At 41.5% G+C, this 22,147-nt stretch overlaps 1 protein-coding gene across 2 annotated transcripts; it reads left to right on the forward strand.

Annotated features, from left to right (window-relative positions):
- The first annotated feature begins 16,416 nt into the window (after nt 1–16,416).
- otx2b (orthodenticle homeobox 2b) lies at nt 16,417–21,908 on the forward strand. 2 transcript variants are annotated; one of them, XM_072690424.1, is made up of 4 exons: nt 16,417–16,677; nt 18,734–18,933; nt 19,719–19,870; nt 20,104–21,908. In XM_072690424.1, exons 2-4 carry the CDS (start codon nt 18,837–18,839, stop codon nt 20,749–20,751), a joined length of 897 nt encoding a protein of 298 aa, XP_072546525.1. In that variant the 5' UTR covers nt 16,417–16,677; nt 18,734–18,836; the 3' UTR covers nt 20,752–21,908. The 2 variants fall into 2 exon arrangements, with proteins under 2 accessions (XP_072546525.1, XP_072546526.1); XM_072690425.1 differs by lacking the exon at nt 16,417–16,677 and having other exon boundaries at nt 18,675–18,933.
- The last annotated feature ends 239 nt before the right edge of the window (nt 21,909–22,147 follow it).

Below are 22,147 nucleotides of genomic sequence, written 5' to 3' on the forward strand. Positions count from 1 at the left end.
ATCACTTCCAGCCAGTGTAATTGGGCAAGGCTGTCGCAGAGGAGTGAAGAGAGGTCAGCTAATTTAATGAACTGTGTGTAGGTCAGTGGAAATAAAAGAGACCTCATTCTGAAGCAGAGCATGGCGAGAAGCCACTCGGCATAACAATATGTACGAATTAAACAGCAACGGTGACTGTTTCTGACCTCAATCAGCTGGAGGTAGGAATGAATAAGAAATTGGATCTGTTGAAGAATTATCTACACTCAGTCTACAGCTGTAGTCTGTCTGCTCCCCGTTTACAGTACTATTTAGACAGAGACACATTTCTAGCCTCCGCACTACCACAACAAATTTGAATTGCAGTAATTTTTAATTTGCCTATTTGTAATTCTACAAATTGTAATTCTACAATTGGCTGATAAGCAGTTTCATGACCAGGTGTGGCCTGCTCCCTTACTATATCTATTATGATCTAATGTTGAATTTGCATTTGGTAGCTATTCATGGGAACTTTCCATATGTGATCCAAAGGAGGTGTTGATGCAAGTCAAGGAGGTAAAAAAAATTCAAAATGGTAGGAGTGTCAACAGTTATATCAAAAAGAACTACATAAGCTTAGCAACACCAAACGGCCTGGAAAACCACAGAAGGTAAGTAAAGTCACTGAAGGCAGAATTAATCATTCTTCAGTTATCAAGTAATAGGAGTAAGGAGTGCTGGGAGTTTTGTGCTTAACAATTTAAACAGACTATTCCAAGACTATTTTTGCTGTTTTCCCAAAAGAAGGCCGATTTGTTTTAGATTATTATTTGAACAGCTTTTCTGCAGTCTTCTGCAGGTTTGTTTAAAAAAGTCCATGATCCCAATAATGAACGAGCTCGCTGATAAAAAAAAAATATATATATATCAGGATTTTTCCACACAAAGAGTCTACATCAGCTTGATATGTTAAAATGCAGAAATGTTTTTTCTCTCTAAACCAAATATGAATATTTTTAAGTGAGCTAAAGAACTAACAAAATGTCAATGTTTGGGGCAACTGTATATCTTTAAAAGGGATTATTTCATTCAAAGAAGGCATATTAGTTTCTAGAAATTAGAAAATACATACTGATTTAGTGTTAAAGTATTAGTCTTATTCCATTGATTTATTTTGTAACAAAAGGGTTCAGTTTTTGAATTGTCTAATTAGGATTCTGTTTTAGTGAAATCTAGGTAGATATGTCAAGCAAAAGATTAGAATCAGATTAGGCACTTGTAGTTGATGTACAATGGGTGGGACCAATTTCATGAGAAGCCTTTTGGAAGTCTTCGCCCAACCAGGATTTAGTCAGTTGCTACAAATGAAGAACAGTATCATCAGCTCTGGCTCAGGGTTCTTTATTGAAGGAGTCATTGTTAAACTGTAAATCACCATGTTAAGTAAATGGCGACATCTGCAACGTATATATGTGTCAATGTCTGCAATGTTTTCTACAAGGTATATCTGTGTTTAATCTACAATATTCAAAATAGGCCTCAGCTCTTTGTCACTAACTTAGCACAAACACAATGTAGTACTAAAATCCCATAGAGAGCTTAACCATGATGTAGAGGTGGTGTTTGGCTTCTTTTCCTTTTAAAGAGTTTTGACATTTATGGCCCAAAGTGAAGGCATAGGTCAAATAGTCACGACTCACCACTCCATATGTGTTTCTGTATATAGATGCATGTCTGTATAGGTTCTAAACACAGAACCCAGAAATGCACAGTACAGCTTATATTAGTGCAACAGTTCTAAACACCAGGAATACTGCAGGGATGACTTTTAAAGCCATTCCTTTTTTTGGTTTTGGAAGCAGTGAAAAAATAAATGGCAATATCTCCTTAGTTGTAATTTTCTTGTCAGTGTTAAATTTCCTACAACCTTATCTTTGTTTTCCCAAAACATCAGTCTTGATGGGCACATGCACACACACACACACCCGGGCACACACACACACACACACACACACACACACACGTGTAATGATGAGTTTTATGAATATCCACAAACTGCATCTTGAGTGAAAATCACACAAACTAATGAGATCCTTTCTTTACAATGAGCAACATTAATATATATGTAAATTAGCAGAGAGAACGAGCTGTCATTGCTATATTGCATTGCCTCTCTCTCTCTCTCTCTCTCTCTCTCTCTCTCTCCCTCACACTTCTCGCACTGCCTCTCTTTCCTGAACACTGGCTTGTTTATAATGCTTCCCTGTTCTACCCGCATCAATTTGTCCTGCATCCATTAACCTAAATGTAAAGATTTCTTTGAGGTTTCCCGAAGGCACCCTAATCACAGTGTGCTTCCTTCCTACATTTATCACCTTCAGATCTTTAATTCCTGGACAGTTAGATGGAGAAGAGCCACATGGTTTGTCTTGGCCTGGTCATTAAGTTTATGATGGATCTGGGAATACAAATGTCTTTTTTAACCAGACATTCAGGGTCTTGTTGATGTTGCATGATGTGATCTGCTTTAATCTATTGTTCAGAACTGATCTGTTCAGATTTGGGTTGATGGGTTCAGCTCTGCATTTGCAGCTTCACTGAGGGTCATTCTGCACAGGCAGTGTGACTGTTCCTGGGTCGGTCAGCGAGTGGCACCAGCATCAGTGTGTAGAGGGCAGCTATAAGGACGGGGGGCTGGGTCTGAGGGCTGTAGGTCGGCTGTTCAAAGCAAACTCTGTGCATTGTTGGGCAGCTGAGGATTAGGTCTCTCCAGCCCTGCAGAATTTGCCTTCTAATTAAAAGGGATAAAGAGGTAGGAAAATAGTGCCGCACTGTTGGGCGGGTGAGAAAGGGAAGGGGGTGAGAGGTGGGTTTAGAAACACACTGCTTGTAAGAGTATTTACCGGCTCAGCAGTATAGGGCATATGGTAGATACAAAGATACAATGCAGTGTGGCCTTTAGGGTTTCTTCTGTTATTATTGTGCTAGCACAACCCTACCTCTTCAGAAAAAAAGAGCAATGCGGTTTTGTACGGTCTGGAAACAAGTCATTCTAGTTAGTAAGAAGCCATAACCATTAATCACTGGTTTTGTGGAAAGGCTAAATCTGCAGACCCCTTGACTCCTCTGGACTGAAGATACCAAAGTTTAAGACGGGTTCCTAAACCTTTTAATAGGATTTGGGGTTCCAAACTCTACAATAAAGACATGAGGTTATTCAGAACCTGCCATTTGAACCTGTCAAATTATAAAATAACTGAAGAAAGAAGGCTCCTGGTTCTAGGTTTGGGTGTACAGTTTTGAAAACAACTTTGATTAGGATACATCTATGTTATGTCCCAAATGGCGCAATCTAGCAAGATTGAGCAACAATAACCTTTTATTAAATAATGTTAAATGAAACTGCCCATAGCTGTGCTAATGTAGCTTTGTGCAAGTACTTGTACCCTTTAGCCAGAGCATCATAAACCACCATGAAAACGAACACTTTATTAAATATATTCCTAATGTACTTTCAATTTGGGTATTTTTTGCTGTTACTTTTAGGTATTTTGGCAAAGTACTCAGGTGTTCACTGAGTGTTACAGTTCTTCTGTAAATCTGCAGACCTGTTGACTCTTCTGGGCTAAAATGTCTAAAGTGTAATGAATAAATAGATGTTCTGATTAATGTTCTATCTCATAGACAGTCTTAACATATATGGTTGTAGGCTAGGACATAAAAGTTTAACATTATGTGGGGGTTCTTCAGGGTGTATGAAGTTTCTTCATGTTAATGTGCCTTTAAAGAGTAATTTATTGAAAGGTTCTTGAGGGAATTAAAGGTGATTCTTCGATTATTTAGATTCAAAGAAAAGAGTAGCAGCTATAATTAAACCAGAAACTGCAGTAGGTGGACCATAGTAGAGACAATTCATGGCCGTCTCAAAAGCTCGGGTCAGCACCTCTAGTCCAGTCTGGCAGGGGTACTTAGCAGTGGGTCCATGCCCACAGGGGACTCTATGTCCTGGGGGTGTTTTTGTTTAAATCCCCCCCTCTCCTCCTCCAGTCCTACCCTTCTCGTCAGCTCACTGTTGGCTTGGAAGCCCATCCCCAGGCATGGGGTCTGCCTCGCCCTCCAGGGGTCCCACAAACAAATGCCCCATGCTATAAGCCTCCACAGCAGCTCCGATTCTCCACAGAGACCCAGGAGGTTAACGACGTAGCAGTGGAAAACATGACCCCCTCCACCTCCTTATTCTCTATCTCCACCTCCCTCGCAATCTGCAGCATTCACTCACCCTCATCAAGCCCTTTGTTAAGGAACAGGTTAAGCCATGCGCTCCAATCTTCTACCTGGAAAGTTTTGCTTATAGAGTTTTTACTGTTTTAAACATCACCCAGCGAATATGCCAAGATGGATTCTGTCAGAAAATGACACATCTCTCTCTCTCTCTCTCTCTCTCGAGCATGTCTGAGATTGCAAATTAGGTAAGCATGACCACAAAACAACCAGCGCTTCAGACGCAGAATTAAGTGATGCCCAAGAGATGAAAATGCAGTTTGACACTCCATTGATGTGGTGATCTAAAAAGGGGAGAGCCTGTCTTTATCTAATTACTGGAGATAAATAGTAAGGCAACTTCGCTTGATGATTATAGCATGTCGCCATTTTGGCGCTTGCATTCACAATTAACCTTTCTCATTTGGTGATTTGCAACACAGGCAAATCCTGTTATCAGCAAATATAGCACATGGCTCATAGACACTCAGCTCCACCACCAAACAACAGCGAGAATGGTGTTTATGGGCCATAACGAGAACAACAAAACAAACAGAGGCTAGATCCGCCCAGTACACAGAGCGCAGCTAGTAATACTGCTATCCTAGTCAACAGTCAACAGACATGGAGAGAGAACCCTGTGCTGCTCATTTAGAAGTCATTGTTAAAGACAAATCCTGGTTACCTCACTTGTCTTCACTTCATGTATATTCACAATAGTGGGGGATGCTTTGGGCACAGCCTTCTATTCAGGTTCTAGTGACCCAAATTTCCATCAGAAACCATTTTAAAACTGTATAGCTGTCACTTCTGTTTCCACATGTCCAGCATTACTGATTTGAGTTCTGTAGTAGTGAAGGTAAAGATTCACTGTGCTCTGAATTCAATTAGGAAATGACTGCCATATAGTGTTGCAATGGTTTCTGAGGGAAACATGCTTCAGCAGTTCCTTAAACTTTACTAGTTAACAATCTTAAGACTTACTTATGGAATCCTAAGAGTGCAGAATTTAATAATGGACCCATATGCAGATTGTTGTTGTTGCACAAAGGCCTTATATATCCATTCTTTTTTACATTTGTCACTTTATAAAACATTTGAATGGACAAATAGAAATGCTCTAAAATGACTATGAATAAAATCTTTTTACATTGACTTCCATTGAAAGTTGAGAAGGTTTCCTTCTCCTGAAAAATTGCAAGATTTTATCTCAATAGCGATGAGATCCTTAAAAAATGGTTCTTCTGTGGTTCTATACTAAAGGGAAAGATTATATTCAGACCTGTGAACAGTCAAAAAGACTATTTAATTGCATAAGTCAAATAGTCAAATGGTTCTTTTCTATGTGTGTGAACCTCTCGATAATGTCAAAGACCATTTTTGGTACCATGTAGAACCCTATGTAGCCAACTGTAGAGTCTAAGGGGTTAACCTCACATATAAAGAACTTGGTTCTTCCAGTGATACTAGACGTAGCCCACCACTTGATGGCAGTAACTGAAATTACTCATTGCTTCTTTGTTGTTTAACGCATTATGCCAGTGGATCGCTGCCAGTGGATTGCTCCTCGCGTGACCTCCTCTGTGCTTCCACTGGGGCCGAGTGTGATATTCTCGGGGCCCACATCCCACCCAAACTCTCGCGCTTTGGCAAACATCCCACTCACATTGTGCACAATCATGAAGGCCTGCTACTGTTGCCATGGGGATACGGTAAGCTTGTGTAGGACTTGGAGGTTGGGGCTGTCAGCCCTAATAGCATACACAGCAGAGGAGGAGAAGCTGTGCTGGATTAGATGATGTCTATGGGGAAGACTAAGACGAGTACAAGAAGAACAATGGATACGTGGAGAAGGAGTGAGGCAGGTCTGCTGGCACATCAGAATAAAGAAGGTAGCCCCAAAGGGCAGAAATGTCAAAGCAAAAAATGAAGGTTAAGGAACTCTGAGGGACCAGTGTGTGTTACACAAGGTAAATCAAAGGACAGGATTAGATGCTTAGTCTCTCTGCCAAAACTGTTTTTATTTTGATATTATGCCTGTCACGTGAAATCCTTGTAGCCACATTGGAATATTTTTTTCGTATTGACTTCCATTGGATGTTGTAGATACAAGGTTTTGGCATGACTGTAACAATATGCTCCGTTATACAGAGATTCCAAATGGTTCTTTGCTTGCCTAATTGGTTCGTCATATGCATATAAATTGTTATTTATATTGTTATAGAGAGTATTTTAAAAAGGATTCTATACAAGCAAAAATAGATCCACTGTTATAAGTTAGTACTACATTTTTTACCAGGATTTTTTAGTAGTACATAAAACTATGTCAGCTCAATGTAATTAGAGAACCACTCTAGTTGTGCCAAATCTGCCCCACAATGATATGTTTGTTTTATAGTACTTTATTTAATATATAGCATAAATTATTATTATTATGGTTATTAGTGTTATTTTTGCTGTTCTGTCTGTTGGCATTATCGTGTAATTGCCAGCCTGATGTATACATAGTTCTTTAAATAGCCTTTTACCAAAGGGTTTTCAATTTTCTTGCTAGTAATAGAACCTTCTTTGGCACTATACAGAAGCCCTCTCTTCAGAGAGTGCAGCAGTGACACAGCGATATCTGTTGCACAAAGTAAGCCCAGGCACAATATGACATCACAGCCTAATCACTCACACACACTACAGAGGTTGCTGTGGTGGGGCAGATCGATTAGGGAAGGCTTTTTTTCTGAGGTTTGGGTCTGGGCCATTGGTTGGCAAGCTGATTTAGCAAGGCTCCAGTTGGTCCACTGGGGGCTGGCTGAGTGATGGGGGAGGAGGGGCCAGGACCAGTCTGGCCCCGGTGAGGAGGGGGGGATCTGGTGGGAATGGCGGAGGGGTGCTGGATTGGGGCCCAGAGTGGTGACTGCCTGTCTGTCCAGGCGCTGGGCCACTCCAGCCTGCTCCTCCAGGCTTCTACCCCTGAGTGGGCATTTCAAAGGGATATGCCTGGCCTCTCTCTTTCAGTCACACTTTTGCCCTTACTCACTCGCTCCAACTCACTTGCCTCTCTCTCTTTCTCTCTCTCTTACACACACACTAGCTCGACCATATTGTCATGCTCATCTTCGCCTATGCACCATCACCCTTTCTGCCCAATTCATCAGAGTCCTAGCAAACTCACTGTGGCGTGAGAGTGGCAGTGAACGAGAGAGAAAAAGAGAGAGAGGGCGACTGAGAGTTGGAGAGAGGGGAGGGAGTTGTAGTGCTACACTGGACCCATCTGCCCGATGTCTTCCCCTGCTGTGGAGCATGATGTTGCACCATGACTCGATGGGCTCCACCGTGGTGCAGACCATTATGCTGCTGCTTTATTGAACTGGGGCCCCATAAGCTCCACAGCCGGGACCATGATGCCTCCAGAGCTACCGAATCAGGCTTGTCCTCCCAGCACTTTCAAATGTTGTACATACCCCAGTTACAAAGACTGTAGCATTGGTAAGATATGTTACGTTATTGGATAGGCTTATTATTATCATTGTTGCTGTTATTGATGACATGGAAGATTTACTTATATTTTCAAGAAATTCTCCCCAAAATACGCCAACAACTTCTACAATGGCCAGAATCTGAACCCCATGCTTTGTACCAGACATTAAGGAAAATCATTCTGCTCCAATCTGCAAAAAAAAAATGAGTTCTTAAGCTGCAACTGCTTTGACCACTCTATCCACCCATTCACTGTCAGCTCCTGAGCCGTGTATCCTCCATGAGCAGCACCAGCCATTAACAGAACTCCCCCATCTTTTCCTCGTTTTCCGCCTGGCATTTTCCTGGCAGTGGGTCCACTCAAATTCCTGCATCCCTGTCGCCAGCCGTGAGGCGCTGGCCACAGAGGCTTCTCAGAGTCTTCCCACCCCCAACACATGCGCACACACACACACACACACACACACACACTGTGCCCTATCCCAGGCTGCAGCTCCATCAGATTCTGCATTCCATTCAGATGTGCTTGGTTCCTCTCAGCAACCAGGAGAGTAAACCAAGCTGTGACCTGTACTGTAATGTTAAAATGATCCACTGAAAGACTTCCACTCTGGGAAGTGTTACATTCTAGATGATGTGACACCATGACTTCCAGAGAATCTAGCAGAGGGACTATGTAACTGTGTAGTGTGTCAGATGAATAGACAGCCTGTAGAAGTTCATCAATTTTGTTAATTTGGTAAAACAAAAATTAAAAAAAGAATACTCATGTTGAATGTGTAAACACTGCAGCACTGCACTGAAACTGGACTGTTAATACTCTTAACTGTGACAATAATTATGAATTTTAAAATGTTGCAAAAAGATTAATTCAACAATGAACGAATGCCTTAAAACCCTTCAGCACAAGCCAAACTAACCAACCCAAGATGGGGATTAAATCCATTTAGTGAAGTTAGCTTTAGGGTACATTTGTTTTAAAGTTTCTAGAGCTGAGGTCAAGTAGTATAATAGTAGTATAATACTCAAACAGATGTTCATCTTTTATCATTCTCAATCAGGGTCAAAACGCCACTCTAGACCAAAATGAATGATGCCACTTTTTTCAGTTGTGTGCAGCAAAACACAACTACACCATTAAAATGAAGGTTATTCAAATGTTTGTTTGTTTGTTTTTTTAGTATCATAAAGTGCACTGGGCCTAATTGATGAATATTTCCCTAATAATTTTCTTAAATTTATTCTTCACAAACAAATGCCTACAAATGTCTTTTAGTCTTCAGTCAAATAAGAAATAAGAAAGCCTCAATAAAAAAGCATTAGAGTATGTCAGAATCGTTGTGAAAACTGTGCTTTTGGGGTTTTTAAGAAGTACTTTCTTCTTAAGAACAGATGGTGAGTAAGGCCCCGTGTTTGTAAAAGAGATATGTGAGTGTAAAGAACCTTTACAGCAAGTGGAGGTTCTCTTTTGTGAGCATGGCTATTTATGGAACCAAAAGTGGTTCTAAGAACCTTTTGAAACACCTTTATTTTTAGGAGTGCAGACGTCCTGATTAAATGAAAATTGCTTGGGTCATTTTCCTTTGATTAAAAGCTATGCAGCAGAGTAGGTCGGAGTCATTTCAGAGTGAATGCAGTGGAGAAAACACTTCAGGGAAAATGAGGTTAGATTAGCCAGTTTAAGCACTGTCACTGCTTCTCTGTCAATAACCTGTAAGTAAGACATACGCTACAATCTGGCTCCCTGTTGGCACACAATACTGTCTTACTGACAGATAAGTGAGATAAGTGTGTGTGTGCCTGCATTTGTGTGGGTGTGTATGTGTGTGTGTAGACTCCACACTGTCTGCTTATCTTGGCCTATTCCCTCTCCAGAGGAGAAAGAGAGAGATGGAGAGATCACACTGATGAGTGTCTGGGTGTCGTTTTATCATTGCTGGACAGCTCACCAAGCTTCAGGAGCCAGTTCGACGCCTCCTTACAAACACACACACACACACACACACACACACACATGCGCCACACAAACACACACTCCGTAGGGCCTTGTGTTTACTCTCCTAATTGGAGGGGAGGGTTCCAGTTGATGGACAAGCCCTCAGAGATCCCCAACTGCTCAGAGCGGCTGGCAGCCTGAGGCTGGGAGAACGGAGGAGCGCAGGCTGGGAACGGGACGGACACGGCAGGAACAGTGGGGGGGACACGGTGGGGACAGGGTGGGAACGTAATGGAAACGTCCAAGTGTCAGGAGGGGAGTCCCGACAGACAACATCCACCAGCCGAAAGAGATATTAAAGAGTTGAGAGGAATTGGCAGTGTCAGGATCAGTGCAGATGTGTGTGTGTGTGTGTGTGTGTGAGAGAGAGAGCAAGGTTCAAGCAAGGGAGAAAACAAAAAGGACAAAAATGGAGACATTTTTATTGGACCAAAGTGATATACACTGCTATTACACTGTTACTACATATAGGGAGATATAGGGAGTTAGACAGAGATATTTATATATATTTGTGTGTGTGTGTCTGTGTGTGTGTACCATGCTCTGACAAGGTATGAAAACAGCTATATTTGAAATATTTCTCCTGTAATTTAATTTGCAAATACTTTAAACTCTCCATATCTCTGAAATCCTCTTCACACATTTAGACATTTGGGCTTTAGGATCTCCCCTTTGAATACTAGCCTAATGCCAAACATTTACACCTGCGGGTAGAGAGAGGGAGCGAGAAGAAATTGTGTGTGTGTGTGTGTGTGTGGGTATATTTTGGAGACTGATGGAGGGTCTGCGAGCACGAGTGCCAGAGTGTCACTCAAAACAAAGTGGGGTTTGGACAGGGCACAAACAAGGAATGCTCAACCCACATGGGGGCTCGTCCTCAGCTCATACGCTTTTCACACTGGATGGAGGGTTAATTATATCACATAATTAAAAGCACAATGGTGTGGCTTTATGTGTGTGTGTGTGTGTGTGTGTGTGAATTCACAATGTGAGTCTGCCTTAGGGAAAATAGATGATGCTGATAAAATGCATCGTTTTGTGTTTTTCCGGGTTTTAAATCAAATAAAGAAATGAGGATGAAGAAAACTCCTGAAACTTTACCTTCAGCTTTTACGGGATATTTACAGTTATTCTCAGCCAGCTCTGTTGCCACTCTTTTCCTCCAGAGCTTGTGGGATATTTTTTCCCCATAATGAGCCAACAACGAAATTAGAAATGAAGTGATGACCATGTCTATACGTCATGGGCTTATCATTTCTAAGCCTTAGAGTTTGGTTTCTGCATTTCCGAACCTCTGGAGAGTGAATGAAATCTCCTACCTTCAGTATGGTGCTATTTCACATCTGTAAACCCACTAGAGTGTACCTTTAAATGAGATGAAGGTACAGTAAAAATGCTTTCTTTAATTAGCATTTTCTGTCAGACAACCTGGGTGTTTGCATGTGTTGTTGCGTGGGTGTCTTAAAGGGCACATGCACTGTATACATACACACCTCTACCTCTAAGGTCGAAGCAGAAGAAAGAACATATGACCACAGACATAAATAGCCATTTCTTGTGCTCACTTGGTGAATTTATTATGGGGATTTCACACAAAATCTCACAATGTAACATTTCTTAAACGTGATCTCAGGGCCTCGCACACTACAATTCAAATCCAGGGGTTTACCAAATATGCCTGAACAAATCCAGCCCTCTGAGCTCCTGTGCCTTTGAACTCGGAGAGAAGGGTGATCTCCACACTGCAGGGCAGGTTCTACCACACACACCACCCTCACACACTTACTCTTACACAGCACAGCAAGAAGGACCAGCCCTGAGAGAGAGGAAGAGGGTTATGGGTTTACTATCACTACTACTGCTATCATAACTGCTACTGTTACTACATTACTACTAATTCTAACATTACTACTGTTACTATTACTAACAATAACCAGCATCATCAACTTATTATTATTTGACATTGTAAGCATTACAACAACTACCACAATTTTTATTATTATTATTATTATTTTATTATTATTATTATTGTTGTTGTTGTGGTTGTTGTTGTTGTTTTTGTTGTTGTTAATGTTGTTATTAGCTGTTATTACAGTCATAAAGATCACTCTGGAACAAGTAAGTGCATGTGTGTGTGTCTTTATGTGTACACCCTTGTCTGTAAAATGAAGGGCTGACTTTACCTCCTCACACTGATGATATGAAGTGCAGACTGTGTTTTAATTGAATGTGTTTGTTTGTCGCTTGGCTCCTGTGCAAACAGCAGACAAACAATTACTGTAGTAATTAATAACACTGCACATTAACATTGCAGCACCCACACCCTCTACACCCTCTCACTGCTGCCTCCCTCATGGGACCAAAAGTCACCTACAGTGTATTATAGCTGCTACACACTTTCTCTCATTTAGAAATGTGACTGTGGAGAATTTGGCAAGAAACTGTCCAGCGAGACTGAGGTTGATATCCTATTTTCTATGAACTTGCTAAAAATGTTTAAATAAAGATAACAGATGATGATATCTCTATGTATTATTTAATGAACCAAAACACGTTATGGTGCTTTTTATATACTATATAGGCTACACAGTCACATAGTCACATAGTCACGTGTTATGTACACAGATTTGCTTTTGCTTTTTTTTTTTTTTTTTTTTACAGGAAATGTAAAGGCATTGTTCACTGAAATGGCATTTTATTTCTTATTGTGTAAAATCTGCTAAATAAGCACATCAGTACCTAAACAGCTAACTGTAATTAGGAGCTGTATGCAGCCTAATTATACCCCCACACATCATCACTGTTCGATAAGGAGGTGCTTCGGCACACAGTGAGGTTCATTACGTTTGTAAGTCAGAGTACTATCACACCAGTAACTCTCCTGAGCTGCAGACTGTTCAACAGACATCTTACCAGGTTAAAATAAACGTAACCTCTCTCTCTCTTTCTCCCTCCGTCCCTCTTTCTCCCCCCCTCTCTCTCTCTCTTTCTCGCTGCTGTGTTACACAGTGTTGGGAAACGCTCCTGCTCTTCTGCCCTGTGGCCGTGACGCGTATCATTTAACCCGGTTTAAGTTGCTCGCGGTTCTCGTATACCTCACGGGCCGCGAGGGAAATTAGGAATGTCAATAAGGATCAAACGGGCTCTTTTATTCACACTAATTACTGTGTGCAAATACACCTTCACGTTCAAGTGCTTCTCTCATTAAACCCGCGCGCTCTGATACCACATTTCAGCTCCTCACAATTATGATACATTCAGGGAAATGCAGCGCGAGACCGCCGCAGAACCACAGCAGACCAGTGTGGCCAGTGTCCAGGAATCCGGTAGCCCATCATTGCCCAAAGGTCAACGCGGGTGACCATTTCAGGACTGGTTAATGGGTACCAGAAGCTTTGATTGATAAGAGTTCATTCGAATCCGGCTGTTTTGTTCATTTGTATTTGGTGGATCTGCAGTTGGTGAGTGTACATATGATGATGAGACAGCTCGCATACATCCCGGGTTATTGGGAATATTCATATCATAATTTCATTTGCAAATACCTTAACCTCTCCATATCTCTGAAATCCTCTTCACACATTTAGACAGTTGGGCTTTACGATCTCCCCTTTGAATACTAGCCTAATGCCAAACATTTACACCTGCGGGGAGAGGGAGAGATTAGGGCCTTTAGAAGTGTCAGTGTGTGTGAGATAGTTAGGGCAGTCTGATACAGAGAGTCAGGGCTGAACAGATAAATAGATGGGCGTGTTTATAACCAGCTCGAGGGAAAACTTTTGGATAGCTCTAAAACAAAAAGAGCTACCCGGCTTAAATACAGCACTGTACCTCACTGTGATCATCACACCTGCTATTTATATTATTAGTTGAACCTCTAATTGCCGGTGTTAAGATAATAATTACAATAATATTAATAATGGCAATAAAAAACAATAATAACAACAATAATAATAATACTATTTATTGTTATTATTATTATTATTAGTAGTAGTAGTAGTAGTAGTATTAATAGTATTATTGAGTTCTAATTGTATTATTGTTGAACATGGACGCCAAAGGTAATGTTAATTATCCATACATGCATTTGGTAATAACAATATTGTATTATAATAACACTAATTATTCTTGGTGTTGTTATTATTACTACTATTCTATATCTATATTGTTATTAATAATAATTATTATTATTAGTAGTAGTATTAGTAGTAGTTGTAGTAGTATATATATATTATTTATAATATAATTTAATAAACATAACATTTTTATTAGCGTTGTTAATAATATTATTGTTTATATTGTTGTTATTATTATTAGTAGTAGTAGTATTTAATTCTACAACAATTTGGAAATACTTATTGAGGGACTTTTACCGTATACTGACGTATGAGCTATGTAAAGTTATTAGAAGGACAGATAAAGTAAATGTGTGTGTGTGTGTGTGTGTGTGTGTATGTGTGTGTGTTTTGGAGTGATGAAGCTCTCTCTGTTCTTCTGCTGGGTTCTGGATCTAACCCTCAGCGCCTGCAGCAGCTCAATCCCCTCCGGAGCGCGCGCGCGTTTAGCGTTTGATAAATAATTTAGCAATTTAAAGAGCGCGAGGCGAAGCTGCGCGAGATCCCCGAGATAAAGGCGCGGGCTTCGACACTGCTGGAATGGAGCACGGCGCGCGCGCCATCTTCACAAATAACACAACATAGAAATAACAAAATAATATTAATAATATTAATAATAATGAGTAATGTGTTTTCTGACTCGACTGTGCACAAGATTCCAAAGCCAGTGTTCACCTATAAATCAGCTGATTTCTGTTTAAAATGATGAAGTGTAGAATTAGTTTAGCTGGTGTTCACTATTGCTCCAGTACTAAAGTACTAGCGATAAAGACGCAAACACAGACTAGCACAGTGTTCTTCTGCTGCTTCAGCCGCACTGCTTCACTGTATCACTAAAATTTCCCAAGATTTTCACTGACCCAAACAAAACACTTGTGTTCTCCCTATCAGCTCTATTGGCCTGCTCACTGCTCAAATCATCAAATCACACTCACAAAGTTGTGATGCTCCAGAATGCAAATATATCTCATCATGATTGGTTTTAGTATCATGTCATCCATAACCTCAACAAAACGGTTCAAACACTGCAGTCTCTGATCAACGCAGGAAAGACGATGAGGAGCGAGCATCACCGAAAAGCTTGATTATCCTTCTGGGCGAATGAAATTAATACTAGAATTACTGCTAGAATTGACGAGTTTTACTGTGACTTTACACCAGCAATGAATCGATACTGGTTTAATATTTGACTTTAATAATAATACTCAAATACTCGTTTTGACAATCATTACAGTGAATAATACATTTCTTTATTACAGTAAATGCAGTATATTATTATTATTATTATTATTATTATTATTATTATTATCATTTTGTTGTAATGGGAAGTCTATATAACGTTTAATTGCAATAATAATGGAAGTATATATAATAATATATAGATTAATATAATATATGTATATATATAATAAAGTTACTATATATTACATATATATTTTATCTAAAATCGATCACGTGAAACATATTATCTGCTCTATTTTAAAACATGTTAAAAGTAAAAACAAGTCAATTTGTTAGCAGAAGTGGTGTAAACACAAAAATCCATGTATACTCACCAGGATCCAGCAAGTGCCTAAATCATTGGCAGATCACAGACACATACAGCAATAACACACTTAATATAATTTGTATTCATACATAAATAAATTCTTCTTTTCTTCTTTTTTTTAATGAACGTTACCTGTTCACTGCAGGCTGGGTCGTGCTGATCGTCCTCTGTGTATGTACTATGTCTTTCAGGACATGTTTAAAAACACGGACTAAACTCTTTCACTATAGTCGTCCTCTCTTCCACGCACAGGAGTCCCGGGTGCATGCTCGTAAATAAAAACACACGCAGTGTTGAATGTGCGCTGCCCCGCTGCCTGCTGCTCTCCTCTCCTCTCCCGCTCCTCTAGCTTGTCTTATAAAAGGCCTTAATCTAGCCCTGTGGCTCTGCTCTCCAATCATCTCTGCTTACAGTTCGGTGTATCAACTTGAGCACTCGCAGTCTGAACGTCATGTGGACGAGAGGACAGTTTTTAAAGCATTAAGTCCCCCTAAATCCCCTCGGCTACGCAGCAGAATGCAGGAGGACTCTGCGCATAAGCGTGTGTATTCATCGTTTGCGTTTTCCCCCCTTTCACCCCGGCGTTTATACACGCTCTCAGGGATAAAGAGGGGCTGAGTCTGCTGGCCTTTTTTCCCTCTTACTCTGGATTGATAATTATGCCTGAGATTAAGGCCATACTCTCTGTCGGCACCTTTAGCTTACAGTGGAGTGAGGAAAGCGATTCACTGAATCAATAAAAGAGCCGCGTTTATTCTTTCACCACACATCTCCTGTGGAAGTGAAGTTGGGGTGGATTCGTGTGAGACAGGTGAAACTTTATTTTACCTGAGTCGTGTGTGGAAACGGGACGGAGACTGAAAATCTCGTTCTCGCGCTGCTCGGCTTGCGGACACCAGCGCACAGTGCACCCAGGCCTTGCTCTCATTGGTTGAAGAGTTTGCGTCAAAAAAGGGAAAAAAAGAAAAAGTAACTCGCGACATTTGTTTCCCCCGCGAGAGCGACCGACTCCAGTCGCGAGCCTCATCATTGGCCAGCGCATCCCGCGAATCACGCGCGAGCAACTTCGCCCAGAAGGAGCAGCGATTTATAACCGTACGGACTTTAATCTCTCTAAAGACTCCACACACATTGTCCAGTTTTGTGCACGAGCTGGGGCTTTTGAAGTGTTTGGCGCTGCTCGGCTGACGGCTGTGTGTGTATTTCTATCGGTTAGAATGAAAACGGTTTCTTTTTAAAAATTTAAGGTTTAACAATCGGATGTAAAAAAAAACTATCGGACGGATCTTCTGTCTCTGAACTGCAGAACGCCACAGAGTGGTTCAGTAAGTAGCTCAGCTTTCTCTGATCATTTAGCTTCACTGGTTCATGTATTATCACTACAATCAGCCTGTCAGAATTTTTTATGATTAAAATAATACTATTATTATCGACCTTTTTATTATAGTGTTTATATACATTAGCTTGCAATTGTTATTATTATTATTATTATTCATAATAATAATAGTAGTAGTAGTAGTTTTGTTATTAGTATTATTAAGCCCGTATTGACCCTTATAAACAACATTACGATTTGTTTGCCTCACTCAGTCATCGATGCTTCTACTAAACTTGTCCTCCAAACTTGAGGCGACCGTTTGACTCTGTTTAATGTGGGAGTATCAGCTGATTCTTCTGCTAACTGTCAGTTTTGTTCGTCTGAACTCCAACTGGGGGTGCAGAATTCAGAGAGACCACCACCCCACTTGTGTAAAGTTGTTTTCCCTCCCGCCTCAGTGTGAGCTCTGGACTGGGGCGAAGTGAAGACAAAGGGAGATGATTAGAGAGAGAAAGAGAGCCATCCGCGAAAACACAACAGTGTAAATAAGACACCGTATAAACACACTACTGGCGTTTTAAATATTAACCGCGTTGTGTTCCGCGTGTTAGGCCACGTTTACCTAATACGGGTTGGTTGGTTTTGTGTAGGCTGGAGAGGAATCATGTGTTAGATGTCCTGCTGCTTTGGGCCTATTGTTATTTCACTCATTTATCTAATTTAGCGCGGTTACGGCGATGCGAGATAAATAGCCCGAACAGAAATATTTAGTTGGGCTAATAAGGTCAAATTATTTAGCACGGAACAAGGCTAATATGAAGCACGAGTGTGTTGGAGTGTGTGTGCGTGTGTGTGTGAGAGAGAGATTTGTCGTCCCGCACTGAATCAATGAGGCCAAATGTTCAGCTGAAGGGTAGCGTCCAGTAATTAGGGGAGCGCGTGCCATCCGGATTATCTCGTTAATTTATCAACAAAAACATTTATCATAATTAATTCTTGGATGAGGTAATTACTATTGAGCGCTTGTGCAACTGGTAGACGAGGCATACTTTAAGTGACAGATTGAGGGGGAAAACCGTTAGATATTAAAAAAACACCCCAGCCCCTTAGTAATTAGGCTACAGCGAGGGGCTCCCACTTTAACATTCGCCTCTTCACGTTTGTGAATGTCTATGGACGTAAGAACTATTTTATTACTGGAATTAAAAAATGCCTTTACCTTTTTATCGTTTATTACGGAATTTTGTTCATCAATAAAACGAAGCCATTCGTAGTCCTGTAGTTCAACAAGGGAAACTTTGCACTGTTTATCCCAATCTCACGTTCTTTGATGCCTAATATTAGTCATGACAGTGAGGTGCGTGCTTTACCTTCTAACCCTAAAGCACTTCGGTTCGTCTCATAACAAAAATCCAATTAGAGAGGCGTTGAATGAGGTGCTAATAGTAAACGAATTCTCCAGCCGAGTCATTAAACACTGTTACCTATCGTTAGTCAAATAGTCCTATTGGCATTCACGAGGATAGTATGGGATACTAAAACACATCATTATGAGTGCATTCATTAATTTAATGGTCACTGTAGGCCCACTGAGTGTAGAAGGATGAGGTCTTCTCGTATTGTTCCCTTTTGCCTCTCGCCAGTAGGGCTTTTGTTATCGGACTTATTTATCAGACTAACAGCGGCCTTTGTTGCCACAAATGGCCTCCAATCAGTTCCCTTATGCTTGAGACAATTAGCTTGGTTCCTATGCAAATCGTTATTCCTCGCTGTGGACTGATGTATGCACATTAGAAAGGCTGTGGTTTTGTGCATTGTGGGGACTTGTTGCAATTAGATGTTACTTTTTTTTTTTTTTTTGGGGGGGGGGGGGGGGGCGTGATGACGGGGTGTGGTGGGGGGTGCCAAGATGAGCCTCGCTCCCTTCTCGAGGCCAGCTGGAGGTCCAGAGCAGCTTTAAGAGCACGTTGCGCCGTGGTCTGAGTTTATTCGTCGTTAAGTTTCCAGTCCGAGTGGCCCCGTCAGCTCACCGTTGGTGAACATCTTTGCTTGTGTGTGTGCAGTTTTGGAAGCAGCCTGGAGCGAAGACAGCAGCCGGGCGAGGAAGAGCGGACAGGACCAAGCTCCAACATTTTCTCCAACTTCACCTCCAACACCAACTTTAGCATGATGTCGTATCTCAAGCAACCACCTTACACGGTGAACGGACTGAGTTTAACCACGTCCGGGATGGACCTCCTGCATCCGTCCGTGGGATACCCAGGTGAGCAGCAAACCAGAAAAGTTCATAACTGTGTGAAGTCTTTTGGTTTCCCCCAGTCAAGCTTACTAATCGTATGCATGAAATTTAGTACACTTCTGCGTTCACACCGTTTTAATTCACAATCCAGAAATCTAGCATATGTTGGGATATTTCTTGTATCAGCAATAAACAATGATTGTGAATATTAGCTGACATAAAAGTTTTTTTGCTATTTAAAAAATCAGTTGAACCGCCAACAATCCTGTCTGGTCCTGCATGGAGTTTAACATTTATAGAAAGCCTATAAATTTGGGGAATAATATTAATAATCTTTTTCCCATGTGTACATATTTTTTAAAGTCAATTGACGGAAAATAACGTTTACGAAGAAAAAACGAAAAATAATTGATTAAATAATCAAATATAAAAAAATATTCGGAATTAAGTAAAGAGTTGTTGCGTGTTTGGTATGTGTAGTGTATATATGCTAGTGTGAATTTGTATGATTTTATATGGGATTATATATTTTTAAAGGTGCATCCACATATACATATACGTTAACATATTCATATATGTTCAAATATTTTAATTATCGTTATGAATTGATTAACAATAATTTTATTTTATTAAACATGTAGCAAGTTTTTTACTGTAAACGCAAAGAGACAACGTTTAGTGTTCTTTGTCGCTGCAGTTGTGATTGAAGTAGATAGAAGAGAGTTTTGTATGATTGTCATTCTGATAGCAAAACTTTTCCCCATTTCTTTGGTAATTAATTACTTTGATTTTTTTCCCCCACTAAACAGCTACTCCTCGAAAGCAAAGGAGGGAGAGAACGACGTTTACCCGCGCGCAGCTAGACGTGCTCGAGGCGTTGTTTGCCAAAACGCGCTACCCGGACATTTTCATGCGCGAAGAGGTGGCGCTCAAGATCAACCTGCCGGAGTCCCGCGTGCAGGTTAGTGCAGGCTTCCATTAACAGGGAAAGTAGCCTAAACCAAGGCTCGTTAACACCAGATATTATATGAATATGCTAAAATTAACCAGTCAAATTGGGTTACTATAATAAAGCCCTGGGTGTGCAGCACTAGTTTGACTGACATTCTAAAACTACATGATAGTTATATTGCATCTTGTTTGAACCCAGTTTGTTTGGTCGTTCTGAATGTTGAAGTTCTGCTATTATTTCAGGTTTGGTTTAAAAACCGCAGGGCGAAGTGTCGCCAGCAGCAGCAGCAGCAACAGAACGGCGGCCAGAACAAGGTGCGTCCGGCCAAGAAGAAGAGCTCCCCGGCGCGCGAGGCTAGCTCCGAGAGCGGCGCGAGCGGCGGGCAGTTTACACCGCCAGCCAGCAGCACCGTGTCGGCCGTGCAGGCGGCTGCGTCCACCACCACAGCAGCGGCGCCCGTGTCCATCTGGAGCCCGGCGTCCATCTCGCCGCTGCCGGACGCGCTCTCTACGTCCTCGTCGTGCATGCAGCGCTCCTATCCGATGACTTACACGCAGGCGTCCGGCTACGGGCAGAGCTACGCGGGCTCCGCCTCTGCCTACTTCGGCGGTGTGGACTGCGGCTCATACCTGGCGCCTATGCACCACCACCAGCTGTCCGGCCCGGCCTCGGCGCTCAGCCCCATGGGCGGCGGCGGCGGCGGCGCTGTGAGCGGTCACCTCAACCAGGCAGCGGCCACGCAGGGCTACGGCGCCTCGGGCCTGGGGTTCGGCTCCGGGGCCGACTGCCTGGACTACAAGGAGCAGGCGTCCTCGTGGAAGCTCAACTTCAACGCCGATTGCTTGGATTACAAAGATCAGACTTCGTCCTGGAAGTTTCAGGTGTTGTGAAAACGAGGAGCGTCCAAAACAAACAAACAAACAACAAAACACTGAGACACTAAAATAAGAACAACAAAAGACAAGACAACAGACACCGCAGACCTGCCATGCTTCCAAAAACACACACGAACAAAACTAAACAAAACAAATTGAAGGTGTTCCGTGCTGTGTGAAACTAAGACGGATGGGAGATTCTGTGCCCTGACTCCAGCAGGTCATCATGAAATCATTATGAACGGTCTTAAGGTCGCACAAGGCGCGGCCGCAAGCTGATGAAGGAAAAAGAGAGAGTCTAAGTGAGTTTGTAATAACTTAGATCACAGCCACGGAACAAGTCCTCACCCAAGAAAATAGAAGGAACGAAAATACATCTAAACAACGACACCATCCTACACGATAAAGGAGCCAATGTTTGGGTGAAGTGTTTGGAAAGGGCAGGTTCCTATAAAGCCTCTTAAAGCTCGCCGACCTGTTTCCATGTTGGCAAGTCGAGAGACACTTCCATCAGGAGAAAGAAAGTGAGAGAGTGAGTGTGTGAGTGTGTGTGCGTGTGTGTGTGTGTGTGTGTGTAAGTGCGCGCCCGCGCTGAACGCCCCCCGTGGCGACCTGGATGCACTACTTTATTTAAGAAAAAAAGTGTTTATAAGGAATCAATATGTAGTTTTTAAGAGACAATCAATGTGTGTCTTCTATAAATGGTACATATGTGTTTTTTTTATCTGTGCTAGCCTTCGAAACTGTGATCTGTTGTAACTGTATGCAATTTGTGAGCTCCCTCGCGAACCGCGAAGACTCGGCTGTGATTTTAATAGATTTTTTCACGTTTTTTTCCTCCTTCTTTGAAGAACCAGTGCGACAAATGATATTAGTCACTTATTGGAATTGACCGAAGCTGGACCTCTACAAAGACCAGTCTGTATGGACACTGGAGAGAGCTGGGGCTCTGCGGGCCGGCTCTTCACTGGTCTGCAGTGTCCTGCTTCCCACGACCTCCAGCGTGGACCTTAAAACTTGTCTGGATTGCTGATGTGGTCCCACCATTGCAGAGAATATTAATAAACGATTTCAGATCTGACTTGATATTCAAAGGCATTTCATCTGACTGAAGGGAGTAGTAAAATATTGTTCTGCGTGTCTGTGTGAGTGTCTGTGTGAGTGCGTGTGTTTGGAAAGTCACATTAGATTAAATTAGTCCAGCAATTATAGATATGTTTTTTATTCAAATTGAAAAACCGAATTCAAATGTTCGTTTACCGTTTAGAAAAACCAACGCCATTTTCGTTTAATATTTTAGTATTTTATCTTTATATTTAAAGATTTACCATAACTCGAATTTAGATAATAAATCTAAATAGTAATACATTATGAAGTTTCGCTTTTAAATAATGAGATGTTAACCTGCTTG

The sequence above is a fragment of the Salminus brasiliensis genome, chromosome 10, assembly GCF_030463535.1.
Source record: "Salminus brasiliensis chromosome 10, fSalBra1.hap2, whole genome shotgun sequence".
Classification (NCBI taxonomy): Eukaryota; Metazoa; Chordata; class Actinopteri; order Characiformes; family Bryconidae; genus Salminus; species Salminus brasiliensis.